The sequence below is a fragment of the Budorcas taxicolor genome, chromosome 3 (assembly GCF_023091745.1).
Source record: "Budorcas taxicolor isolate Tak-1 chromosome 3, Takin1.1, whole genome shotgun sequence".
Classification (NCBI taxonomy): domain Eukaryota; kingdom Metazoa; phylum Chordata; class Mammalia; order Artiodactyla; family Bovidae; genus Budorcas; species Budorcas taxicolor.
Window position 1 is genome coordinate 120754908 of NC_068912.1, and position 27122 is coordinate 120782029.

General features: G+C 58.6%; 1 protein-coding gene across 2 annotated transcripts in view; it reads left to right on the forward strand.

Annotated features, from left to right (window-relative positions):
* The window catches only part of FARP2 (FERM, ARH/RhoGEF and pleckstrin domain protein 2), a 103415-nt gene that overhangs the window by 75237 nt on the left and 1056 nt on the right, over positions 1-27122 (forward strand). Inside the window, exons 13-25 of one of the 2 annotated variants that reach the window (XM_052636758.1) lie at positions 496-730; positions 8164-8327; positions 10588-10677; positions 11229-11362; positions 16201-16282; positions 17481-17730; positions 18504-18634; positions 21659-21727; positions 22224-22313; positions 25178-25198; positions 25385-25467; positions 26070-26182; positions 26381-26544. In XM_052636758.1, the coding sequence (XP_052492718.1) occupies positions 496-730; positions 8164-8327; positions 10588-10677; positions 11229-11362; positions 16201-16282; positions 17481-17730; positions 18504-18634; positions 21659-21727; positions 22224-22313; positions 25178-25198; positions 25385-25467; positions 26070-26182; positions 26381-26544 (1626 nt within the window). The remainder of the gene's footprint in view (positions 1-495; positions 731-8163; positions 8328-10587; positions 10678-11228; positions 11363-16200; positions 16283-17480; positions 17731-18503; positions 18635-21658; positions 21728-22223; positions 22314-25177; positions 25199-25384; positions 25468-26069; positions 26183-26380; positions 26545-27122) is intronic. The other variant, XM_052636759.1, reaches the window with a different exon arrangement.

A 27122-nucleotide genomic window follows, 5' to 3' on the forward strand; every position in this document is an offset into this window, starting at 1 on the left:
TTAAATAAAAGCATTCTTTAACTCTTAGGGACATGTTTTCTATTTAGGAATTCCTTGTTAAATCTTTGAAATTAAAAGAACTTACCTTGGGATGCACCCACGCGTCTCATCCCCCAGCAGCCCTGGCGGGTTGGGGGCACCTTACTAGCTGAGGGGTGGCTCAGCCCATCTGCAGCCACCCAGCCCCAGGGGATGCCAGTGTCCAGAGACACCCCAGGGGACTTCAGGGTGACCCGGGTGCCAAGGAGACTCGGGACTTGAGTGGCAGAAGTGGTGTGGTACCGAGCACACAGAGGTCAGTGAGTCACAGGGACCGAAAACAGGCAGTCCTGAGCCCGCTTCGGGCCGCTTCTGCGTTCACAGAGCCACGGCTCTGTTATTTGTAGAGGAGCGATCTGACCGTCACCGCCGTAGGAGCCGTGAGAGGCGCGTGGGGTGCTGAGCCCTCCAGCGTGACCCGCCGCCTCACGCTCCTGTCTTCTCGTTCTGCCCCAGAGCATCTCACTCTCCGAGGGTGTGAAGACTCCTGCGACGCCACTGCCCACAGCTGCCTCCTTCTGCTCGGCCCCTGCGTCCCCTCCAGTTCCCCCGGGCCCACGCGATTCCCAGGTCGGCGGCAGCAGCTCCGAGACGGGCCCCCCCGCGCCCGGCGCCCAGCGGCCAGCTGCAGAGAGGAGCTCCGTGGCCATGGCCCAGCTCCCCCGGCTGCCTGCGCTCCAGCCTCACCAAGGTGTCGGCTTCGGTTGGGGTGCGAAGAGCTGTGGCCCCCACAGTCCTGAGGGGCTCAGCTGCCCCACCTCAGGCCCAGATTCAGGGGGCGCGGGCAGGGGGCGCCCGGCTGCAGGGCATGGTGACCGCGGTGAGGGACCCCTGACCGGGGGCTCCTCCTCCAGTGGGGGGCACCTGTGCGGCCCACCGGGCCACGGTGGGGGCCCGGTTTTCACATTGACAAGCGCCCAGCTGCAGGTGTCCGAGGAATTCATAGACGACGACCCTGCAGACATCTCCTTCTTTGCCGGGGGCTCGGAGGCTTTCTCCTTCCCCTACGGCAGCCTCAGCCCAGGCTCCGGCCCGTCCAGCCCCGAAGGGTCTTCCCCGGAGGTGGTCCCTGGGGACGGGGGCTGTGGCTTTGAGTTTGAGGAGGGCAGCCTCGGTGACGCGCACCCCTTGGACACCTCGGAGCTGCTGGAGGTGAAGGCGCAGGCCAGCCTGATGCAGCGCCTGCTGAGCCCGTCTGACACCAGCTCTCTGCGGAACAACCAGTCCGAGGCCAGCTCGCTGAGCAACGCGCCCCTGCCCGGTGGCCTGTCCGCATACACGCCCGGCTCTGCCCCACCGTCCGGGGCCAGCTCCATGGCCAACTTCCCCGCCTGCTCCGTGCGCTCCGAGGCCAGCTCAGCCTTCCAGTTCTCAGACATCGTGGACCAGTTAGAGCAGCTGAGCTACCCGCCCACGGCGGCTGAGGACTCGAGCAGCTCGGACACAGACTCGTGGGGCTCCGAGGCCGCGGTCCCCCTAGACGTGAGCCTGTTCTTCAGTAGCCCCTTTGTGCAGGCCAGGGCAGACAGAGTCGTTTTCGATTTGCAGAATAACGTGAAGAATTTGATTTCCGGAGAGCCAATGGGTGAGAACCTGCCCTGAGCGCTTCCAGGCGACCCCCGCCCGCTCTGGGGCGAGGGCTCAGGCGGTCGGCTTTGGCGTAGGAAGTGATTTGGTGGTCACGGCTGGGTATTCTTCATCCCCCCCGGTTCTCTGTTCCCTCTCATACGTCAAGAAATTAAAAGGTGCGCTTGTTACGGTGCTGAAGGCTGTGCAGCAGAGTGGGGACAGACGCGTGTCTGCAGCCAGCCCTCGGGACCAGCCTGTCTCTGCCGCTTTATTCTCCAGCGTTTGCTCTCATTCGGCCCAACCGTGCGTTTCAAGTGGTGCTGGTTCGGGTTCACGCTGCCCTTGAGTGGAACACGTGCCTTATGCCTGTCACTGCTTTTTAAGTTGAGACGCTGCCCAGGACTAATTAGGTCATGCTTTTGTCTGATCTGACTGTGTGAGACCCTGAGGGAGCCCCCGAGACCCAGATCTTGGGGCAGGGGTGCCACGGCCTTAGGGTCCAGGGTGCCTGGTACCCGAGGAGTCACCTTCGTGACTCTGACCCCAGGGCCGCTCTGCCTGGGGGAGGCGGTGGGTTAGCCTGCGATGGAGACGGGGCCGTGTCCTCTATGCCTGCCTTGGGGGGCGCTCTGTGATCCGTTCAGGGAAGGCAGAACCAGGAGCAGCAGCTAGGGCTGACGGGCACCTGCTCCCTGTGGAGACCCGGCGCCCGGGGCCTCGCTGAGCCAAAGGTAGGGGGCTCTACCTTTCATACAAATGCCAGCTCCTCCCTCAGGCCAGGTGCCTGCTGGACACAGCTGCTCCGGTTCTGACCGAGCCCACCCCTGACACGTGGTCTTGAGGCCCGGCCGGGTGTGTGTGTGGACAGGTGAGGTGGCCGCTCCCCCCACCCCGAGGACGTGCCTGAGATCTGCGCTTCTTTCTGGCTGCACCTGGTGGAATAGCCATGTTTACAGGTCAGTTTTCTGAAAGTCGAGTCTGCCTCAGGGGCAGGGCCTGTTGGCGGTGCCGGGAGGGGCTGCCCAGGCGTCTCTGCAGGTGTGGGTGCCGTCCGGCAGCCTCCGCCCCGAGTCGGTGCTTCGCCTGTGCACTCCTGCTGGGAGTACGGCCCGGCCTGGGCTTCCGGGAACGCTCCCTTCCCTCAGTTCTCACTCTGGCCAGGCCGGCCGCGCAGACACGGGTGCCGTGCGTCCCCATGCCTTCTCGAGTCACTGGGATGCCCGCAGCCCTTCTACCAGGTAACCCATGTTTCTAAGACTGTGGTTGGTAATGATCGAGGTGTGGGCAGTAAAAGCTGTGCGGACAGCCTGCTACAAAAGCCATTCACTGTCCCCACGGTCATCTCGGCCAAGTCGCAGCGGTTTCCAGCGCAGACACGTCTCCCAACGCCACGTGGGTGGCTGAGCGCCTGGCGGGCGGTGGTTGATCCTCTGGGCACGCAGGCCGCGACCCCGCGGCATGTGATGCGGACACCAGGTCTGCGTCTGCAGGGCCCACCCGGTTCAGAGTAACCAAACCCACCTTAGAACGGGGAGGGACACGGCCAGGCTCCGGCAGCGCCCAACATGGGCCTTCTCACATCTGTTCTTAAGGCTGTGGAGGTGCGCGTGGCCGTGCCAGCCTCGCCCCAGGCCAGAGCGTGTGCCTGCCGGCCGCATCTCCTGGTACCACCTTTTGCGTGAATGCGTCTATGTCCCCAGGAGTGAGGAGGAAAGGGCTGGCATTTTCCTGTGAATCTGAACTTGCTTATTCTTTAAAGACATGTTGACGTTTCCTGGCTTGTGGTTCTTGAAAGTTTGTTTCCCGTTGAAATTGCCATTTATGCATTTGCAGATATGTACTGACTCAGACATCTTTTGTTTACTCAGTAAAATAAGGGAGCGTTTGCTACAGATTTTAGGCCTTTTAGCCCCCTGTGCTCTGCTCGCCTGTGGTTTTGATTTACATGCACTGAAGGTCGTCTCGTGTGCCGAGCCCACCCCTGAGACAGCCCGTGTCTCCTCTGGTCCCACCGATGTCTGTCCGTCCGTGACTGCAGGCAGCCGGCCCCACACTGCCCTCAGACTATCTCACTGTGGCCGTGAGGGGTGATTCCCCACAGGAGGCCAGCGGGGGAGCCTCTTGCCTTCCTGAGCAGCCCCGCCTGGGCCTGCCGTGGCCCCTGTGATCAGCACGTGAAGGGGTGCAGGAAGCCTGCGGTCTGCCGCTCTGGGCCTGCACGAGCCCCCACGGCGGGGAGGAACCACGTGGCCCTCAGGCACAGAACACATGCTGTTGGCGTCTTCTGAAAATGAGGCCTTTATTGCCTCCCCGCAGTCAGATAGACACCTCCCCAATACAATCCTTGGGCTGAAGTGAGGCAGCTGCTCAGATTCTGGGCCCCCCTTGGCCGCCAAGAGCTCTCTGCGCCTCCAGGAGCCACCCGCCTCTCCAGCCCCCAGCGTCCCAGGCAGCTGCCCCAGTCATCCCGGGCAGCTGCTCCTGGGGGCTGGCTGAGGAGAGTGCCCACAGCACGAGCCTTAGGGAGGGGCGCCTCCTCTCCGGGGTTGGGGGGCGCCTGGCACCCAGTGTGGTGGGGGTGGGGGGCGCCTGGCACCCAGTGTGGTGGGGGTGGGGGGCGCCTCGCAGCTCTGGAGCGGCCTCTGTTGGCCCACGCTCCCTGGGAGCCTGCGGCAGGCGGTCACGGCCCTCAGAGGAGAGGACAGTGGGTCACAGGGGTGTGGGTCCCTCCTGTGACTCCACCCCCGTCCCTGACTGGTGCCTTGGTTCCGGCACCCCCAGAGGTTAGCCTGGTTGGTCCCCAGGGCGAGCGGTCAGGAGCGTAAAAGCCCTGTGGCCTCACTCTCCAGGAGTGTCCACTCGGGCCTCGCCCCCCTCCCAGCAGCATCCCTGCAGACTGCCTACTGTACAGGACCTTGCCTCCAGTGCTCAAGTGCTCCAGAGCATCGTTAAGGCACAGCTTCTCAAGCTTTAGACAGAAGGTGTCATTTATTAGAGCCTGCTCCCTGGGCCAGCAGGAGTGTCCCACAGAGAAGAGCCCACACCTAGCGGGCGTCGGCCGGACAGTCGGCCCAGAGTGGGACTGAGCTGTAGGCTGGGGTGCTTGCTTCCCTCAACAAGGAAAGAGTCATATGCACTTAGAAGGAAACTCCGGGAGACGCCCTGGACACGCCGTGCACACAGATGTCACCGCTGAGTGTCAGCGCCGCGGGCGGACTGCGCCGTCAGCCTCGGGAGAAGGATGGACGCAGAGCAGGAGGAAGGGGAGTGGCGCTTGGAACTCTCAGAGCAGCTTTTGCTTCAGGAGCCGCAATTTGCTTGAAAGTGACTCAGAAACCCCTGGGCCAGACGTGGAGCCAGGCCCAGCTTCCGCCAGCCCCAGGGTCCTGTTTGCCTGGAGCGTTGGGAGGCCGGGCTCCCCTTCTCTTCCGGGCCGAGGGGCCGCCCTTCCAGCCACCCAGGTGCCGCTGCAGCTTGCGCCCTGCGCCTTCTTAACCGTCACACTCCACCTTGACTTTTCCAAACCGGAGCTGACTCTCGTTCCACTGTGAGGCACAAGGTTTCAAGATAATTTTATTACTGGGTTTTGAAGGAGAGCATTTAAAGGTACAAAGTGAAAGTAGCCAAGCTTCCCATCTAAATGTGGCGTCTCTCTTTTGTAACCCTGTCAGGCGGTCAGGAGAAGGTCCCAGGAGAAGACGACACTGCGGGAGGATTCTTAGGAACAATTGGAAATAGAGCCACGCTCTTCCAGAGTGGCTTCCTGCTGACTGTTTCAAATGAAAGTTTTACATTTTCAGTGGTTTTTCTGAAGACACTCAGGCCTTGGCCCTGCAGCTGTGAGAGCAGAGCCTGCCATGGCCTCTGGGGGGACAGCAGCTGTCCACCCGCTCCAGTCATTCGCTTTTGGGCCCTGTCACAATATGCCATTTGCAGACGTGGCCCGTCTGCAGGACCTGGGGGCCCCCGAGGCCGCAGGGGAACAGGAGCGCACCCCATGTGCGAGCAGTTGGTCCTGGAGCAGGAGTCCCTCCACTCAGCTGCACTGCCCCGGCCAGTAGACGCCCTTGCACACAAGGGTCAGCGTTAACAGATATGTAAGGTTCTTCACCATGCCAGTTAGGGCCACACATACCCTGTGGAACCTAAAACATGATGTTTGGCACCTTGAAAATACTTGAGCCGCCCGTCTGCCTATTAGCCTGTGCACTAAGGCAGGTCTGTGTGGACAGGATTTTCCACGGTCAGTGCCTGGGTCATCACAGGGTCCAGAGCAGTGCTCACACACCCCAGGCCCTCCTGGAAGTGGCGGGCAAAGCCACAGCCCCACGGGGGACTCCACGACAGGGACAGTGGCCCGCACACTCCACAGCCTCGAGTGTGGGTGGTTACACGCTTCCTGCCACGTGCCTGAGGACAGCTCCCCACAGATGTATTCGCCTTATCTCCTGGCATCTGAGTTGACAAAACGGATGTCGGTGGGACCTGCAACGTTTCACTGTAGCCGACAGATTGAATGAAAGTAAACGCCCAATGCCAGGTTGCGGTGGCCGTTCGTCTGGTCACTAGAGGACGCGCTGGCGGCGTTTGCAGAATAGCAAGCGCAGCCGTCACCCGGCAGTCACGGGGCTGGCTCCAGGGCCCCGAGAGAGCGTGCCCCCCGCAGGAAGGGCCCCCCCGCCGCCGCGCGCCCGGACACCGAACTCTCTCTCTGTGAGCACAGCCCCCACTGTGCTGGCGGTGCTCTGAACAGGCGTAGACAGTGTACGTTCACTTGCTGCCTTCCGCGGCTTTCTGGAACGTTCTCCCCCGAATAAATTCAGTCCTCACTGGTTGAACCCTCAGATGTGGAGCCCACGGATACAAGGACAGCTGTGCCCACAGTGACAATACCAGATGGTGGCTCTAACACCCCAAGCCAAACAGGGGATTCCAAATGAGCCGCCCGCCCCGAGCTAGCGCCATCCGCCCGTCGGTGCCCCTGCTGAGCCCACCCCTGCCCACCCTGGCCTGCCTGTGGGAGGCGTCAGTGCCACCACCAGCCCCTCACCTGTCACCTTCTGCTGCTTAAAAATAAAGGCTCTGTGCAAGACCTTCTGGTAAACCGCACTGCGAGCTTCCTGTGGGCGGCCTCGTGGAGGAGGGCTGCGCGGGGCGGGAGGCTGCTGGGCCGCCCCGTGGACTCGCTCTCGGGACCAGTGAGTGTGAGCGCCGGCCCTCAGGCCGGGAGCGCAGGCCTGGGGAGAACCGGAGCTCGCCTTGCGAGCAGATCCTGCAGCTTCTTCCTCTTTGATTGGAGAACGGCTGCTCCACAATGTTTTGCTGGTTTCTGCCGCATGAGAACGTGAATCAGCCGTCAGCGTTCACATGTCCCCTCCTTCTCGAGCCTCCGCTTCTATGCTCTTTTCTGACGTTTCAGTGGGTCACGGTGTCTCATCATGCAGCTCCAGGCTAAGGAGGGACAGAAGGGACTCTGGAGTGTGATCCTCACAGCTCGTCTGGGGGGGCGAGCCTCTTCTCCAGTCAAAGCAGCCGTGTTTGGGTGTTTGGGCAGACGTGACCTTGTGGGCTTGGCGTGGCAGGAGGGGACGTGGGGAAGTCACGTCATTTTCAGGTGGCTTAGCCGATGTTAAACATGTAATGAAAGCAGCTTTTAATAAACGGGTTCTGTTTCTGTTCTACGTTGTCCGGGTTTTCCAGTGTCAGCGAACATTTGTCTGTGTCTATATCCATGTGGTGTGAGCAGCCCAGGGGTCAGCTCTACCAGCCGGCCTGGGGAGCCCGTCCCCGGAAGCCCTGGGTGGGGTCCCGGCTCCGGCTCCCCAGGGCTCTGAGCTTGTCAATGTGAAACCGGGCCGCTGGGAGGAGAGCTGCGCTGCGGGGCTGCAGGGCTACAGCATGGGAGTTCTCTACACCTACCTCCTTCACACCGCACTTGTTAGGGCATCTTAAGTTGCTTTTAATCACCAATTAAGTATCTTCTCTGAAATTCTACTTCAAGGTAATTGTCAAATTTGGCATTTAATAGTTATTAATTTCTCATAGAAAAACATTATAAATAAACCTTTGAGGATTTTTCTAAGTAGGTGACATAATTTTGTATTACAAAATGTTGGATGACATAGAACAAGGTGCAGACTTGGCCTCAGTGTGATCAGGAGCAAACAGCACCTGAAGGAGGGAAGGACAGTGAGTGTTAGTTGCTTTTGTGGTATGATTCTACAACGCCAGAGTAAAGTCCTTGTTGATGAACAATTCAGGGATGTAGAGAACCGTGCAGGTAACTCTGAGCGACCCAGCTTTCTGGGGCAGGGTTAATGAGTCGGCCTCAGCACACCTGTCCTCCTCCTCGCCCACCTGCGGTCCCCTCCCTGCTCTGTGGCGGCCCATCTCCCGGGACCCCGAGCCCCAGGCCAGGCCGCCCTGGAGGCTCCTTGGGAAAGTGGGGTCACACTGAGCCGTGCCTGCCGCCGCCGTCCCTGGAAGGGCCTGGTGGTGGTGCTGCCCTTCGGGTCCACCCTTCCTTATCGCCCCCCATCACCCGTTCACTTCCAGGCCTTTCCGTGGAGAGTCCTCAGCCTTCTCCCTCCACCCAGAGGAGCCTGCCGGGCCTGAGCCCCCAGGGCCCAGCCGCGCAGGGCCCCAGCCCCCTCCTGGGCCCCGTCCTCGCTGACGCCGCTGGAGCCAGGACGGACGACCGGGAGGAGCCGAGATGCAAGGTGGGCGCCCCCGGGGTGCTTGCTGCTGGGAAGCGGGGGTCAGGGGCGCCCCAGACTTGAGACCCTCCCCTCACCTCGGGGCTTCCGCGCCACAATGGGCCTCCCCGCTGTTCTCACGGTTCCTGGCATCCGTTGGTTCCGAGTGTGGGGCTGGATCCCGGAGACCTCAGCCTCGCCGCTCCCCGAACCACTGGCTTCAGTTTAACAGTGGAGGAGCTGGGAGGAGGCCCGGGGGTCAGGGGAGCAGGGGCTGGTGGCTGAGGTGGTCCTGGAGGGGTGTCCTGGGGCTGGGCCTGTGGCAGAAGGTGAGGCCCCCGCCTGCAAGTTCAGTGTCGGGCAGGCACGAGGTTGGCAGGCAGAGCCGGGGATCAAGGAGAGACGCCGCTCGTAAGCGAGGCCATGGCCTGAAGCAGGGGCACCCTGGCCTCAGGGCCCCCAGCTTTAGGCAGGGAGCCCCAGTTTCCCTGATGACCCCTCGGCAGGGCTGGGGCCGCCTCCGTGTTCCTAGCCCACCTTGGGCTCTGGCATCAGCGTCTGGCTGCCCAACTCACAGGTTGCGGTGGGGGTGGGGGGCTGCCCAGTCCTCTCCAGAGCCCAGTGCCAGCTTGCTGCCTGAAACCCCTTCCCTACCAGCGTCTCCCACTAACTGTGCGGAAACTGGCGAGGCCCCACAGTACTGGGCCGCCTGAAACGGAGCTGGCGCTCTCTCTCTAATGGGTGCCCCTCTGCCTGTTGGCTGGCTCCCCTCGGGCTCTGCGGGAACAAAGCTCGGCCCCTCCCTCTGCCCTGACCTGGGCCCTGACCTTGGGGTGTTGCTGGCGTCCACCCCACTGAGTTTCCTAGAAGCTGCTATTCGATCTGGAAATCGGGGCTGGCCCTGGCTACCCAGGCTGGCGTCCATGAGCCACTGCTGCCGCCCTGCTGCTGGCAGCCCCTCGTCACTAACTGGTGGCACCCGCTGTGCGGCTGTGACCTCGGCAGTGATGCTGCTGCGGTTGTTTCCGGGCACCGCCACCTCCCAGCAATGCTCCCTCCTGGACGGGGCATTTCCTTGCAGGCTTTCTCGTCCTGACTCGCTGCCCGTAGGGGAGCTGGTCTCAGGCCCCAGGAAGAAGCCCCGGCCCTCAGCCTCCCTTTCCCAGCACGCCTCAGACCCCACCACACTTCATCCCCAAGCTGATCGCCTGCAGCCTTGGACTTTCACCCTTGCCGTACTCTTTCACCTCCTCCACCTGCCTGGGCCCGGACCTCCAGAATGTGTGGCCCCCCCCCTCCCTGGCTCACCTCCCTTGCACCTCCCGAGCAGCCCCAGCCCCCAGACTCACCTTGGGGCCACCACACCACCATGTGCTGAGGTAGGCACCAAAGACCCTGCCTTCCCGCCGGCGACCACTTCTCTCACCTCGTACCCACCCCCACCCTTGACCTCTGAGCTGGCCCGGACCACCCACCCTCTACCCCACCTGCTCCCATCCCGTGCACTTTGCTGCCCAGATGGGTCACTTCCTCAGCAGCTAGAGTTGCTTCCTACCTGTTTCCTCCTGGGAGGCTGTCTGCTCAAGGGCAGGGACCTCTGCACTTGGCATGTCCCAGGTACCTGTTGCCACAGTTGACACTGGAGGGTCAGCCCCAAGTCTTCCACCTGGTGGAGGAGCAGAGGGTGAGCGTGCAGAAACACAGTAGGGCCGGGCGAGCACCAGTGGGAAAGCATGGCGGAGGGGCCGCCAAGCAGACCTTGGCTTGCTCGGGGTGGCGTGGGGCCCTGCAGGGGCAAGGCACAGCCCCGGGCCCAGGCGAGCAGGGGGCCTGCTACTCGGGTGCAGCCCTGCCCGTCCTGCTCTGGAGGGCTCTCGCTGGGGCTTGTCCCTGCACGTTGATCTGACCCACTCTACTGTAACGTTTGCTTGATGGTGGCGGTCTGGAACCCAACCTGCAGCTTCTCTGAGGTGTACCTGCATGTGTGTGAGCCAGCTGCAGTCCTGGGAGCGACATCGGAACAATAATCTCATCACAGAATGACTAATTAGTTTCAGGGTATGCCAGCGTTTAAGCAGTGATTATTTTCTCAAAAAGAATAACATAATATGAGAAAAACATCTGAGGGAGATAAAACTGGGCTTATATTTTCACTTAGAAGTGACTCAGGAATTACACGTGAAGATCACACAACAGTGCTAATTTCAGCAGAAGAGATGGCGTGTTAGGACGGTTGGTGACATGGCCGGCAGACGTTCACTCACGCTGTCTGCGCTTCTTGCAGTGCGTGCCTACGGACGAGGCATATTTCATAGCAAAGGAGATTCTCGCTACAGAACGAACATGCCTGAAGGATTTAGAAGTTATTACCGTGGTATGAAACCTAAATCCTTTGTTACTTTGATTTTCTGACTACTTCTTAAATCTAGGTCAGAGACAGAACCCCTCCTGACAAGCGCTCTTGGCCGTCACGAAATCCATGTATGCATGTCTATGTGTGCGGAGTGTGCGAAGTGTGAAAGTCGCTCAGCCGTGTCCAACTCTTTGCAACCCCATGGAATTCTCCAGGCCAGGATACTGGAGTGGGTAGCCTTTCCCTTCTCTGGGGATCTTCCCAACCCAGGGATCAAACCCAGGTCTGCCACCTTGCAGGCGGATTCTTAACCAGCTGAGCCATATATGCTCTGTTAAATATATTTGCCTTCAAACATGTCTAGTCAGGTCAGCACTGGGTCCAGTCTTTGTAAACCTGGCAACACACGCCTGGAAGCTTTTCATCCAGAATCGTTCTGTCATATTGTGAACACTGGGTGACCAGCCGAGAGGTTGGCCGCAGCACTGATTTGAGCTGTCCTCGGGCTCTGCAGTCAGTGCCACATGACCTAAGCTGTGAGGTTCCTGGGTCACCCTGAGCTCTCCCGGCAGTGGTTCCGGAGCGCGGTGGTCAAGGCGGACGCCATGCCTGCAGATCTGATGACCTTGCTCTTCTCCAACATCGACCCCATCTACGAGTTCCACAGAAGCTTCCTTCGTGAGGTGGAGCAGAGGCTGGTGCTCTGGTAATGCCCTGCACACCCCCCGCTCCCCCGCCCCTGGCACCTCCCACCATCACTGCTCTCAGGAGCTTTCCAGCTTCAGGAAATATTTCACAGGGGTCATTATTTCATTGCAACAGATGTTAGTAGACACAAAAGTTGCTTTCATTTATCCTGTTCCGGAAGAAAGAATTTTGTTGTTCATTCACTGAGTCATGTCCAGCTCTCTGAACCCATGGGCTGCAGCACACTGTCCTTCACCGTCACCCAGAGTTTGCTCAAACTCATAGTCCATTGAGTCGGTGATGTTATCCAACCATCTCATCGTATGTCACCTCCTTCTCCTCATGACCTTAATCTTTCCCAGCATCAGGATCTCTTCCAATGAGTCGGCTCTTCACATCAGGAGGTCAAGGTATTGGAGCTTCAGCTTCAGCATCAGTCTTTCCAGTGAATATTCAGAGTTGATTTCCTTCAGGATTGAATGGTTTGATCATCTTGCTGTCCAAAGGACTTCTCCAGCACCACAGTTTGAAATCATCAGTTTTTCAGTGCTCAGCCTTCTTTATGGTCCAACTGTCACACCCATACATGACTACTGGAAAAACCATTGCTTTGACTATATGGATCAAAATGATGTCCTTTTCATCATAAGGGACTGGAATGCAAAAGTAGGATATCAAGAGATACCGGGAGTAACAGGCAAGTTTGGCCTTGGAGTACAAAATGAAGCAGGGCAAAGACTAACAGAGTTCTGCACAGAGAACGCACTGGTCACAGCAAACACCCTCTTCCAACAAGAGATGACGCCACACGTGGACATCACCAGATGGCCAATACCCAAATGAGACTGATTATATTCTTTGCAGCCAAAGAAGCAGAAGCTCTATATGGTCAGCAAAAACAAGACCGGGAGCTGACTGTGGCTCAGATCATGAACTCCTTATTGCAAAATTCAGACTTAAACTGAAGAAAGCAGGGAAAACCATTTGACCATTCAGGTGTGACCTAAATCAAACCCCTTACGATTATACAGGGGAAATGACAAATAGATTCAGGGGATTAGATCTGATAGACAGAGTGCCTGAAGAACTATAGATGGAGGTTCATGACATTGTACAGGAGACAGAGATGAAGACCATCCCCAAGAAAAAGAAATGCAAAAAGGCAAGACGGCTGTCTGAGGAGGCCTTATAAATAGCTGAGAAAAGAAGAAGTGAAAGGCAAAGGAGAAAAGGAAAGATATATCCATCTGAATGCAGAGTTCCAAAGAATAGCAAGGAGAGATGAGAAAGCCTTCCTCAGTGATCAATGCAAAGAAATAGAGGAAAACAGTAGAATGGGAAAGACTAGAGATCTCAAAAACTTAGAGATACCAAGGGAACATTTCATGCAAAGATGGGCACAATAAAGGACAGAAATGGTATGGACCTAACAGAAGCAGAAGCTATTAAGAAGAGGTGGCAAGAATACACAGAAGAACTGTACAAAACAGATCTTCATGACCCAGATAATCACGATGGTGTGATCACTCACCTAGAGCCAGACATCCTATAGTGCAAAATCAAAGGGGCCTTGAAGCATCACTACAAACAAAGCTAATGGAGGTGATGGAACTCCACCTGAGCTATTTCAAGTCCTAAAAGAGGATGCTGTTAAAGTGCTGCACTCAGCATGCCACCAAAACTCGGCAATGCCCACAGGACTGGAAAAGGTCAGTTTTCATTCCAATCCCAAAGAAAGGCATGCCAAAGAATGTTCAAACTACCGCACAATTGCACTCATCTCACACGCTAGCAAAGCAATGTTCAAACTTCTCCAAGCCAGGCTTCAACAATACGTGAACCGTGAACTTCCTGATGTACGTGGTAGATTTAGAAGGAGCAGAGGAATCAGAGATCAAATTGCCAACATCCACTGGATCACAGGAAAAGCAAGAGAATTCCAGGAAAACATCTACTCTGCTTCATTGACTATGCTAAAGTCTTTAACTGTGTGGATCACAACAAACTGTGGAAAATTCTTAAAGAGATGGGAATACCAGACCACTTTACCTGCCTCCTGAGAAATCTGTATGCAGGTCAGGAAGCAACAGTTAGAACCCGGACATGCATCAATGGACTAGTTCCAAATTGGGAAAGAAGTACGTCAAGGCTGTGTTGTATATTGTCACCCTGCTTATTTAACTTTTATCCAGAGTACATCATGCAAAATGCTGGGCTGGATGAAGCACAAGCTTCAATCAAGATTGCTGGGAGAAATATCATTAACCTCAGATATGCAGGTGACACCACCCTAGTGGCAGAAAGTGAAAAGGAACTAAAGAGCCCCTTGATGAAAGTGAAAAAAGGAGAGCGAAAAAGCTGGCTTAAAACTCAACATTCAAAAAATGAAGATCACGGCATCTGGTCTCATCATTTCATGGCAAATAGATGGAGAAACAATGGAAACTTTATTTTCTTGGGTTCCAAAATCACTACAGATGGTGACTGCAGCCATGAAATTAAAAGATGCTTGCTCCTTGGGAAAAAAAGCTATGACCAACCTAGACCGCATATTAAAAAGCAGAGACATTACTTTGCTGGCAAAGGTTCATCTAGTCAAAGCTATGATTTTTCCAGTAGCCATGTATGGATGTGAGAGTTGGACTATAAAGAAAGTTGAGCGCCAAAGAACTGGTGCTTTTGAACTGTGGTGTTGGAGAAGACTCTTGAGAGTCCCTTGGACTGCAAGGAGACCCAACCAGTCCACCGTAAAGGAAATCAGTCCTGAATATTCATTGAAGGGACTGCTGCTGAAGCTGAAGCTCCAATAGTTTGGCCACCTGATGCGAAGAACTGACTCATTGGAAAAGACCCTGATGCCAGGAATGATTGAAGCCAGGGGGAAAAGGGGAAGACAGAGGATGAGTTGCTGGATGGCATCACCAACGTGACAGACATGAGTCTGAGCAAGCTCCAGGAGTTGGTAACGGACAGGTAGGCCTGGCGTGCTACAGTCTGTGGGGTTGCAGAGTCAGACATGACCGAGCGACAGAACTGATACGGACCTTGTTGACAAAGTGATGGCTCAGCTTTTTAAGATGCTGTCTAGGTTTATTATAGCTTTTTTTCAAGGGGAAAGTGTCTTAATTTCATAGTGGCAGTCCACCATCCACAGTGATTCTGGAGCCCAAGAAAACAGTCTGTCAGTGTTTCCATTTTTCCCCCATCTCTTTGCCATGAAGTGATGAGACCAGAAACCATGATCTTAGTTTTCTGAATGTTGAGCTTTAAGCCAGCTTTTTCACTCCTTTCATTCACCCTCATCGAGGCTCTTTAGTTCCTCTTCACTTTCTGCCACTAGGCTGGTGTCACCTGCATATCTGAGGTTAATATTTTTCCCAGCAATCTTGATTGAAGCTTGTACTTCATCCAGCCCAGCATTTCACATAATGCACTCTACATAGAAGTTAAATAAGCAGGGTGACAATATACAACACAGCCTTGACATACTCCTTTCCCAATTCTGAACCAGTCTGTAGTTTTAAGTCCAGTTCTAACTGTTGCTTCTTGACCTGCATACAGGAAGCAGGTAAGGTCTCTGGTATTCCCATCTCTTTAAGAATTTTCCACAGTTGTTGTGATCCACACAGTCAACAGGTTTAGCACAGTCAGCGAAGCAGTTGTTTTTCTGGAATTTTCTTGCTTTTTCTATGCTCCAACTATACTTTTTATAGTATACTATATGCTTTGGTGCATACTCAGTCATGTCTGACTCTTTGCGACCCTGTGGACTGTAGGCCACCAGGCTCCTCTGGCCATGGAATTTTCCAGGCAAGAATACTGGAGCGGGTTACCATTTTCTTCTCTAGGGGATCTTCCTGACCCACGGATCAAACCCACGGCTCTTGTGTCTCCTGCACTGGCAGGCAGATTCTTTACCACTGCACCACTTGGGAAGCCTATGATTCAATGGACGTTGGCAATTTGATCTCTGGTTCCTCTGCCTTTTCTAAATCCAGCCTGTATATCTGGAAGGTCTCAGTTCATGTACTATTGAAGCCTAGCTTGAAGGATTTTGAGCATTACTTTGCTAGGATGTAAAATGAGCATAACTGTGGAGAAGGAAACAGCAGCCGCTCCAGTGCTCCTGCCTGGAGAAGCCCAGGGACGGGGGAGTCTGGTGGGCTGCGGTCCGTGGGGTCGCACAGAGTCGGACACGACTGAAGCGACTTAGCAGCAGTGTGGCAGTTCGAACATTTTTTGGCATTCCCCTTCTTAGGGATTGGAATGAAAACTGAGCTTTTCCAGTCCCGTGGCCACTGCTGAGTTTTCTAAATTTGCTGCCGTATTGAATGCAATGCTTTCACAGCATCATTTTTTAGGACTTGAAATAGCTCAGCTGGAATTCCATCACCTCCACTAGCTTTGTTTGTAGTGATGCTTCCTAAGGCTCATTTCACTTCACACTCCAGAATGTCTGGGTCTAGGTGAGTGATCACACCATTGTGGTTATCTGGGTCATGAAGAACTTTTTTGCATAGTTCTTTATATTCTTGCCACGTCTTCTTAATAGCTTCTGCTTCTGTTAGGGCCATACCATTTCTGTCCTTTATTGTGCCCATCTTTGCATGAAATGTTCCCTTGGTGCTTCTCATTTTCTTGGAAAGATCTCTAGTCTCAGGAGATGATCCATTTTTGCCTGGTCACTACCATTTCAAGGATGGTCGAGATATGACAACAGTCTCTGTCAAGTATGGCTTCCCCCTCAGAGCCTCTGGGTGCTGTTCTGAGCCTGGGACTCACCATCACACTAGCAGCGAGAGGAGCATTTCTCACAAGCTGTCCAAGATTTTGACCTCATTTGTCCCTCTGCTCCAGGGAGGAATCTTCTAGCACCCAGGCCACAGGCAGTCACCAGCGCATCGGGGACATCCTGCTCAGGAACATGCTTCAGTTAAAGGTAGCATGGGCTTGTGTGACGCTCTGGGCCTAGCAGCTGGTGGCGAGGACACCAGCTTCCTCCTCAGGACAGTGTTCTCCTTAGAACGACAGAAGGCAGGACAGACTGCCCCTCAGGTCAGCTCTGCCCTCAGGTCAGGACAGGAGCCCTTCTGAGCCGTGTTCCTCTCGGAGCGCTATTTCCACCAGGACGGGGTTTCCTCGGGTCAGTGCCCCCTCAGAACAGAGCTCCCTTCAGCCCAGGTCCTCTCGGAGCTGCCTCTTCCACCCCAAAGGCATTCTCTTCAGGACACACGCCCCTCAGGATCAACAGCACCCCCCAGGGCTGCCTCCTGCCTGGCCAGGGTTCCCTCAGCCCGCGCCCCTCAGAGCCGTGGGGCTGGTGCAGCTGTTCCCGCTGCGCTTGCGCCCCTATACAGGGAGCCCGAGGTAGCAGCCTCATCTCCAGCTGCGCCGCCCGCGCTCCCAGCGCTGGGGCTCTGGTTCTTGCGCGACACGCCAAGTGCTCCTCCTCGAGGCTTCCTGCCCCGCCCCGCCCCTGAGGCCCCGCCCCGCCCCGAGGCCCCGCCCCGCCCCTGAGGCCCCGCCCCGCCCCTGAGGCCCCGCCCCGCCCCTGAGGCCCCGCCCCGCCCCTGAGGCCCCGCCCCGCCCCTGAGGCCCCGCCCCGCCCCTGAGGCCCCGCCCCTGAGGCCCCGCCCCTGAGGCCCCGCCCCTGAGGCCCCGCCCCCGAGGCCCCGCCCCCGAGGCCCCGCCCCCGAGGCCCCGCCCCCGAGGCCCCGCCCCCGAGGCCCCGCCCCCGAGGCCCCGCCCCCGAGGCCCCGCCCCCGAGGCCCCGCCCCCGAGGCCCCGCCCCCGAGGCCCCGCCCCCGAGGCCCCGCCCCCGAGGCCCCGCCCCCGAGGCCCCGCCCCGCCCTGCTGTGGCTTAGGCGCCCCTTTTAGGCTTAAGGTGAGCGTGTTTCCCCCGGACGCGTCTCCCGGTTTTCGGTTCTCAGGGAGGGCTGTAAGCGCGTCCCGGAGGCGGCGTGAGCTTAGACCCACACGCGCGCACACCGTTTGGTGGCGCTTACCTGGCCCGGCGGCCGCCTGTGCGGTCCGCTGAGACGCTGGTTCAGGGGCTAGACCCCGGGGGCGCGGCTCCGAGGGGCTGCCCGGTTGGATCCGGGGCGCGCGCGCCGCCGCTCAGCCAGTCCCGCCCGCAGGCGCTCACCGGCCACTTCCAGCGGCTGCACGAGATCCTGACGGAGCTGGAGGCGGCCAGCCGGCGCCTGCGGAGGCTGGAGGCGTTGCGCCGCGACTTCGAGCTGCAGAAGGTCTGCTACCTGCCGCTTGACGCCTTCCTGCTGAAGCCGCTGCAGCGCCTGCGCCACTACCGCCTGCTGCTGCGCCGCCTGTGCGCCCCGGTGCCCGGGGACCCCGACCCACGCGGCCAGGACCACACCGACCTCCGCGGTGAGTGCCGTCTGACGCCGGCGGGGCCTTCTCGAGCCCGGCGGGGCAGGAGAGGGCCGGGCGGCTGCTTCTAAACCACAAACTCGGGGAACACGCTCCTGACCGAAGCATCTGACTCCGTGGACTCTGCTGTTTCTCACTTCTTAAAAAGACCAAAGAATAAACCCTGATGCTTGTGACCTCCAGATAGGACTCGCAGTTGCAGGGTAAACTTAGAGCAGGAAATCACTGCCTCTCAGGTCAAGTCACCGCTGTCACCAGACATGCTGGAGAGAACTCGGCAGCCCATCCGTGCTCGGGTCTCCCACGTCCTGAGGACAGAACAGATGCTTTCTGATGTACAAGGCACAAAACGGACCCTACGGTGCCGACAGTGCCCTTCCTCTCCTTGCTGAAAGCAAGTGTGGTTTTGCTAAAAAGGAGAGGACACAATTGTCCCAGTGGCTCTAAGCATTTTAAGGGAACCGTGAAAGAGCCTGTGTCAAATGAGAGTCCACAACATTAAAGAGCTGTTTCCAAAGACTGTCCTGTCTCTTCACCGAGCCTGGGTGTCAGCCAGGAGCAGTTTGGGCTACATGAGTCCAGGTTTCAGGACCCACACTTGCTCTCCCTGGCAGTCCTGTGAGGAGTTTGAGCGCAGTGTTCCTGGAATTAAAACCACCTTTAAAATGTCACAAGCTGGTCAGGGGAGGGTTTTGTCCCCGCCACCCCAGCCCACCTGTCCCCCCCCAGCCCACCTGCCCCTGCCCGTACTGAGGGACCTCTCCATGCAGATGCCCTCCAGGCCATCACAGAAGTGACCTCCGAGCTCCAGCACAGCCTGGTCCAGCTGGAGAGCCTGCAGAAGCTGACAGAGCTGCAGCGCGACTTGGTCGGCATAGAGAGCCTCGTCGCTCCTGGCAGGGTGAGTGGCTTCATTTGAGAACATTTTTTGAGCTGGTTACGTCACTGGTTTTGACTGAGACATAATTCAGAGTGAACGATTCCGTAGTTGTTTGTGTATTCCTGAGGTTGTACCACATCGCCACTAATTCCAGGACATTTCCATTCCCCGAAAGAAACCCCATCGCTGTTCGCAGTCACCCCCACCGCCGCTCCCTGGTCCAGCAGCTACCGTCTGGCTTCCTGTCTCTGGACTTCCCCACTCGGGAGGTTTCGCACACAGGGAGCCTCACTCTCAGCAGTTTCTTCAGGCTCCTTCGTGTTGGGGGTTGTGGCTTCATTCCTTCCCCGGCTGAGGAGCGGCGCTCCTTCTCTGGAGGCAGCGCATTTTGTTTTTCTGTCATCTGCTAATGGACACCTCGGTTGTTTCCACTGCTTGGCCATTGTGGTTCTGTGAACACCGTGTGTAAGGCCTGTGTGCACGTGTGTTCTCAGTTCTCCTGGGCACACATGTATGTGCCTGGGAGTATAACTGCCAGGTCACGCGGTCACTCTGTGTCTAACATTCTGAGAAATTGCCCAAGTTGTCCCCAGTGGCTGCAGCATCTTACACACCCACCAAGCGCATGTGAACGTTCTGATTCCTCCATATCTGGTCTTTCTGAGTTAGCCATACCGTTCTGACGGTATGCAGCGGCGCCTCACCGTGGTTCGATCTGCATTCCCCTGGTGGTTCACATCCAGCGTCTTTCTGTGGGTTTATTGGCCATTCCTGTGCCTTCTTTGGAGACGTGCCTGTTCAGGCCCTTTGCCCACCTTTTCACTGGGCTGTTTGTCTCTTTACCGCCGCGAGGCTCCCTCTCACCTCTGAATAACAGATCTTTACCAGAGTATGACTCCCCAAGTATGCTCTCCCATTTTGTGGGTCAGCTTTCCACTTTCTTGATGGCATCATGTACAACATGGAAGGTTCTAATTTAGCTGGTGCCTAACTTCTCTGTTTTTCTTTGGTTACTTGTGCTTCAGGTGTCATAGCTAAGAAGCCATTGCCTAATCCAAGGTATGAAGATCTACCCATTTTCTCCTGAAAGTTGCCTATGTCTTAGCTCTTACATGTAGACGTGATCCATTTCGAGTTCACTTTTGTATATGGTGTGAGATAGGGGTCCAACTTCACCCCTTTCCAGGTAGGAATACAGCTGTCCCAGCACTTTTGTTGAACTGTCTTTGCAACTTAGTCAAAAATCAATGGGCCCTGGAGTGAGTTTATTTTTGAATTTTCAGTTTAATTCTATGGGTCTCTATGTCTACTGGGCTGCTTACTTTTTGCCATTAATAGCTTTTGCTTTGGAAAGAACTCACCTGCAATGCAGGCGACCCCAGTTCGATTCCTGGGTCAGGAAGATCTGCTGGAGAAGGGATAACGCTGCCCACTCCAGTATTCTTGGGCTTCCCTCGTGCCTCAGCTGGTAAAGAATCCACCTGCAACGTGGGAGACCTGGGTTTGACTCCTGGGTTGGGACTATCCCCTGGAGAACAGAACGGTTACCACTTCAGTATTCTTCTGGCCTGGGGAATTCTCCATGGGGTCCATGGGGAATATGGACTGTATAGTCCATGGAGTCACAGAGTCGGACACGATTTTCCCTTTCACAGCAGTGTTCTAAGGGTTGCATGGGGATGCTTTCTGCCTGCACACGCGTGTGAGAGCATCACACATGCGTGAGAGCATGGGTGTGCAAGGCCTGTTTTCTGTTAGCCTCATTAGAAGGCCCTGAGAACGTGGGACCGTGAGCCTAAGGACCGAGACTGAAGGGGAAGGGCCTGCCCTCCTGGCGCCGGGCTGACTGCAGCTGGGACGCTGTTCCCCCCAGACCACCCGGCTCCCTGGGGCTGCTCACAGGGCTGGGGGCTCTTGTTCCTGTGGTTTCTTCGCATGCTCCCAGGAAGCTGTCACTCGACGGACACAGACACATGAACAGGAGCAGCCCACAGGGCAGGGGCAAGGGCGGGCTCCCCGGGGACCAGGCCTTGCTGCCATCACCGCTGCTGAGACAGAGACCTGCTCTCCTCACACCGGGGGGCCTGGCCTCCCCGGCAGACAGTGCGTCACCTATCTGAGGAGCAGGGCTGCAGGCTGGATGTGGCCGGTGAGGCCCCAGGGTGCGCGAAGCCCAGGATGCAGGACTGCGGCAGGCCCGCCCGCCAGCGTCGGGGCACGGGCGCTGCAGTGCTGGGCTCTCGGGGGCGGCGGGGCTGCTCTGTGGGCAGGAGGGTGAGGCTGCTGCGGCCCCTCCTCCTCCGTGGGGCTGGCCCCTGGCTGGGGCCGGGGCTTCTGGGCCAAGGGTTCCTTCCTGCGCTCCTGCTCAGGGCATCCGAGGGCTGCTGAGGCCGGAGTCCTCGGGGTGTTCTCGGGTCACAGCCCACACTGCCCCTTCAGAAACAGTCCACATCAACTGTCCAAGGTCCCCAGGCCGACCCTCCCGCCACGGTGCAGGCCGTCAGAGATGTCTGATGCCTGTGCCCCCGAGGCAGGTGTGGGGCCTGGCCTGGCGGTGAGGGCCCCGAGTCCTGGGGGAGTGGGCTGCGGGACCACTGGACGCTCTCGCCCCAGCCACGGTGCCTTCACGGAGGAGCCCTCTGGTCAGGCCCCAGGGCGCCCGTTCATGAGTCCCGTGATCTTTGGTGGGAACCAGGCGTCCCGTGCTCCTCCCTGCCATTCTCTAGCTGCCCCACCCGGCTTTCCCCAAAGCTGAACTCGGGTCATCTCCGTGGCAGAACCTTCCAGAAGCACAGCAGTGCCAGCCCTCAGCACAGCCAGCCTGCAGCGGCTCAGGCATGGGGCACTGGGTTAACTGGCAGCAGGCAGGACGCGGGGGACCCCGGGGAGCAGACAGGAGGAGGAGGCTGGAGTGGCAGGCGGGCTCCCGGGCAGGAGGGCGCCACGGTAGGGCCAGCGGGGCCGTGAGGGCCTCGGGGAGCACGGAGGGTGAGGAGCCATCTGCTAGGTGCCCTGGGCCAGCACTCAGGGACCCCTGTCTTCCAGGAGCTCGTCCGCGAGGGCTGCCTCCTCAAGCTCACCAGGAAGGGCCTGCAACAGAGGATGTTCTTCCTGGTAGGTCGGCGGGCACCGTCCGGGCAGGGCCGAGCTGTCGGGGGCCGTGAGGGACACGGGGACGCCCCGGGCCAGCCCCCAATCCTGGTTCTGGGCACGGGGCACCTGTGTGCAGGCCAAGCAAAAGCAGGAAGGTAGAGAAACCCACAGAGCCGCGCGGCAGGGACGCCCTGCTCACGCCAGTCCACAGGGCCTGAGGCCTCTGGGTGTCCCTGCTGCCACCTCCCTCTTGCCATCTCGATGGATTCGCCCCCTCCTGCAGGAGAGCCTCTCAGGACCACCACCCCACTCTGCTGGCCCAAGAGGCCTGCTGTTCACGTGGCACTGGTCACCTCTGGTCAAAATCACAATGGAGTAGAACAAAAAAGCAAAAAATCCCTTTTTAGCAAAAATCTCCAGCAAACTGAATAACCACCCACGAGCCCTTGGAGTGAAGCTGGTCTGACCAGGGCCGCTTGTTTTTAGAACTTGCTCACCTAAAGCTCTGGCCCCTCAGTTCTCAGACATGCTGCTGTATGCGAGCAGAGACGCCGCGGGGAGCGGCCACTTCCAGATCCGGGGCCTCCTCCCGCTGCGCGGCATGCTGGTGAGTGTGGGCGCCAGGCAGGCGGGCTCACAGCCACTCTCGGTCCCCTCCCCCGCTGTGGCTGCCGTCCTCGGGGCTCCCATGGCCACACCGCCCGATCACGCCCACCAGCACCTGCAGGACCAGGCCCGGGTCCTCCAGCACTCCACCTGCCAGCCCCAAGGAGCCCTGTCCTTTGGCAGGAGAGCCCACAGGAAGCCTGGGCCGGGCGCTGGGGCCACAGCGCTGCTGGAGGGATGGGGCTGACACCGCGTCGGAGAGAGAAAGCTCAGCCCCTCACCCCTCTGACGCCTCGCTTTACGCCCTTAATTCTATTCGCGAATCTCTTCTCTCCAGCGGCGGTTTTGGCTCCTTGTGGCGCCGTGATCTGCTGTTGCACACACAGTGTTCAGGTGGCGACACAGATGCCCCCACCCGGATGGGTGAGGGGCCGAGGCCAGCACCCGGCTCGCAGCCGCTCCCAGTGGCCACCCCGGAGTCCTGCGCGCGGCCAGGTGACGAGGCACACGCTGCACGCCGGTGCTGCCCGGGCCTGGACCGCGCCGCGTGCTGCGTCGATGCCGCACGCCCGCCGTCACAGGGCAGCATGGGGCGTGGACGCTGTCTGACGAGCAGGGCGCCTCGTCCTGACGTGCTGCAGTCCGTCCTCTCCGCGATCGCTGGTTTCTGTGGTGAGACACCGCCGCAGACACTGACTCCCTACCGTGTGAACCTCCCTCCAACCTGGCACCCGTCCTGGGACCAGCAAACGTGGGCAGCCGAGTTCAGGCTTCTGCCGTGAGGATGTGCTGTCGGGCAGCGAGCCCGTCTCGCTGCAGCCCCGCCAGGCTCCATCCGCTGTGGGAGGCGGGTGGGCTCCCGTGTCGGTCCAGCTCCCCTGGCGTCTGCTGTGTCCTCCGCCACGCTCTCCCTCGTGGCATCTGGCCCTTCTTGCCGCCCTCTGCCTGCCGGGCACACATCTCCTTCCAGACAGTGCTGGAACCTCCACAGGTGTCTCTGACATTTGTTCAGCTTTTCCCGCTCTTAGCATGAAGGGGTCAGTTTCAATAACCTCACCCGCCATCCCTAGAAGCAGATCCCCTCTGTTCTGAAGTATAAGTGACATCATCATAGGAAAAAGATGAAACTGCCGAGTGGAAGTCACTGCTTGCTGTGGTGCCCGGCAGGGAGCTCTGCGGGCCTCTGGCCATCACTCAGGAGCGTGTGCCGCAGGCTGGCTGTGCCCGCTGCTGGCTCTGCTCGGCAGCTCATCTCAACAGCCTCTGCTTTCATCACTGGCTCTGGAGTCCTGAGCACTGGACCAGGGAGCCAGGCCCCAGCTCCCTGCACTGGACACTTGGCTGTGTCTGGATTTTCGGGATGAGAAACAGCACCACCATTTCTGTCTTTCGACACGTCCTTAGTTACGTCCTTGAGATAAATTGTGTGGGCCGGGGCACTCTTGACTGTTAACGCTCCGCGGTTGCAGAAGCAGCTGGCCGGGTAACCTTCCCACCAGGTGTGTCTGCACCTGCCTCTGCCGCAGCCCTGGGCACCGCCCCACCTTCCACAGTGTGGAGCGCTTCCAAACCCTTCCAGGCCTCGGGTGCTCGCCAGGCCAGTCATTCCTTTCCCTCTGCCTTCAGTTTGGTTTACCTCGGAGAATTTAAACTCCATCCAGAGAGATCGTGTTTGTCTTGTTCCTAGAACTGCACGTGGCACAGACGCCCTACTTGTTGAAGGTGTGAAGGTCGCTGTTTTCAGTCAGGCAGTCTGTCCATCTTTTCCTCTGGGGTTTCTGTCCTTGCTGCAGGCTCAGAAAGTCTTTCCCGCACCAAGATTGTGTTGCCAGCTTCTATCCTGATACACTGAAGTGTTTTATTTTTCTAACTAATGTGCCTAAAATTTGTTTTAGATGTTTTTAGAGAGATGTAACTTTTCCTTTTTGTAGTCAGCTTTCTCATCATTTGTTGAGTCCTTCATGTTTCTCACTGACCCCAAGGCTGCCTTGATCATATGAAACATTCTTGTGTTTATACCTGGATTCTTTCTGGAGGCTCTGTTCCATTTCTGTCTGTCCTAGCATCAGTCTGCACGCTTCTCATTAGTGGTTAGTCACTGCATCGGTAAGTTCCTTCTCGTATCTGTCCTGTTAAAAAGTCCTTTGCTAGTCTCAAGTATGTAAGTAAGTTTACTTACTTCTAAGTAAACTTTGGAGTCATTTGGATGAATTCCTTCAAGGAAAACGACTGAGATTTCTGTTGAATTGTATTAACCTATTTAACTGAGAGGAGATGCCATCCTGATAACCCTGTCCTGCTGCCTGCCGCTGCTCAGGGTTTATGTTAGATTCTGACCTGCAAGTCCTGCGTGGGGCACCCTGGTTGGCGTCCCGTGTGTGTGTGTGGGGGGGGGCGGTCACCTATAACCAGGTAGTGCTGGGGACAGACACCGCACGCTCACTCCTGACTGTGGAGGGAAGGCTGGCGGCCCTAGGCGGCGGACAGTCACTCCCTGCCGGCATGGCGTCCTCTGCTGGTCTCCGGAGGTCTCCTCAGGCGCGGGGCTTTGGCAGCGGCTCCCGTGCGTGGGAACGGCCACTCCGCTCTTGGTGACACGGTGGATCCTGTCAGTCAGCTTCGGGACGGCAGACCGTCCTGCATCTCTGGAGCCACCTGGCTTGCTATGGAGCGATGTCTTGTCTCCGCCTTTAGGTCCAATTAGGGGATGCTTCTTCCTGGAGTTATTTAATCCTTATCATCACGGTTAGTCTGTGTGGATTTTCTCTGCGTCTTTGTTAGGTTTTGGCACCACTTTATATCATGAATTGTCCGACTCTCTTTTCAACAAAACGCTCACCGTCTCTTCCTGTGCTTGATTTTCAGCTGATAGTGCTGGACCCGCCGGTGAGTAGCCCGGTGCCTGTGGCCCTCAGGTCGTCCACCTGGGTGGCAGGGCCCCAGCGGGGGCATCCCGGTGCCCCCTGTAGCCCCGGGTAGAGCCAGCGGGGGCCTGGTGCGCACCTGCGTCCAGCTGCAAGCTCGGGTCCCCCCAGCCACGCTCCTGGTCCAGACCCCCCTCTCCGCCCACAGGTGGAGGATCGGGAGAGTGAGCGGTCTGTGCCACACTGTTTCACCATCTACGCGGCTCGGAAGACCATCGTGGTGGCGGCCAGGTGAGGGCTGTCCTTCCCTGTCTGCCTGTGGGCCCGTGCCATGCATATCACGGTCACTGGGACACACGGCCCGGTGAGCACTGCTTCAGGGGAGCAGCTTCACCCTCAGTGGGAGCGTGTGGCTGCTGAGACCATCCCCAGGATGGCCCGGCACTGCAGGCTGCCCCCTGCCCCAGGTCACATCCCCAGGAAGGAGACCCAGGCTCCTGATGGCCTGTGCAGGCCCTCGATGGGGATCGGCACTGAGCTGTGCCTGGCCCCACGCCTCCCAGAGGGCCTGGGTCCTGCCGCACCCTTTGGGGTCCTGGCTGGCGTCAAAGCACAGCACACTCAACTCCCACCAGGAGACCTTGGCAGCTTAACTGTGACCCAGGCTTCAGGCACCCATTTCTGCACCAGAGCTTTAAAATCCCGTGATTCAGGAACATACCACGATGTGGGCCAGCCCCAGCCGGCACGGTGGGTCAGGCTGGGCGGCCAGCAGCCCTGCCAGCCCTCAGGACCTGCAGCACGGGGTGCCTGGGCAGGGCAGGCGCCCCAACTCCCTGCCCCACTGCGGGAGGGGGCCCTGCCCAGCGGCTGAGCCTCAGGCCCGTTCGCAGCACCCGGCTGGAGAAGGCCAAGTGGCTGCACGACCTGAACGCGGCCATCGACGCAGTCAAGACTGGCAGCGCTCCGGCGCCCCCGGCCTGCGTGCTGTGCCCCCTGCCCCGTGGTGAGTGCTAGCCGAGGCCCTGGACACCGAGGAGGCCTTCTGGGGGCGGGGCTGGGGGTCGCCTGGGCAGCCCACCCACTACACCCACACACCCTCCTTCCATGGGGCATGTTTAGGGGGTGGCGGGCATGGGCGCTCTGGCAGGGCAGTGTGTGGCCGGGGTTCCCACAGCCTCAGCCAGGGCTGGCCTCTCCCCAGGGTTCCCCGACGAGGCCTCCATAGAGCCGGAGTCCGAGGATGAGGCTGGTGGGGCCCGGGGCTCCGTGGCAGGAACAGGCCAGCTCCGCGCCAGTACCACCGCGCACGTGTGCTGGTGCCGCCAGACCAGCGTATCCAGGGCCGACCGCAGCGCAGCCGGCGAGGTGCGGCCGAGCGCGGGTGCCCCTGCTCTGCTCCCTCCGCAGCAGCATGCAGCCTGGGGTGTCAGGCCCCTGGGCGCCCCCGGAGCGGGTGGGGGCCAAGCCAGGGACTGAGCAGGCAGCGGGCCAGCTCGCGGGGACCCGCCGGACAGGAGGTGACCTGGGTGCCCCTCTGCCATCTGTGCCAGCCCCAGGGTCAGAGGTGCGGGGCCCCAGCCCGAGGAGCCGCCTGTGCCGTCCATGGGCTCAGGCCTGGGGCCGCACTCGTGACGTCCAGAGGGATGGGGTGCCAGCGGGCAGCACAGTGGGCACCGCAGCAGGGCACGCAAGCACCATGCCCCCAGCCTGCGGATAGACGCCGCTGTGGGCGTCCCATGGAGCCCCAGCCCTCATCCGGAGCCTCGGCCCATTCCCGTGTCTGTCCCGGGACGCTGGGGACAAGGAGCGCCGGGCTCGTCCATCCTCTCCCTGCCCACTGGACCGTTAAGACAGCGGCAGGGCCAGGGGAGGCGCCCAGTCAAGCCTGGGGGCGGCCCTCCGGGGCCAGTGGTCCCGGGACACATGTCCACAGGCATTTCTCT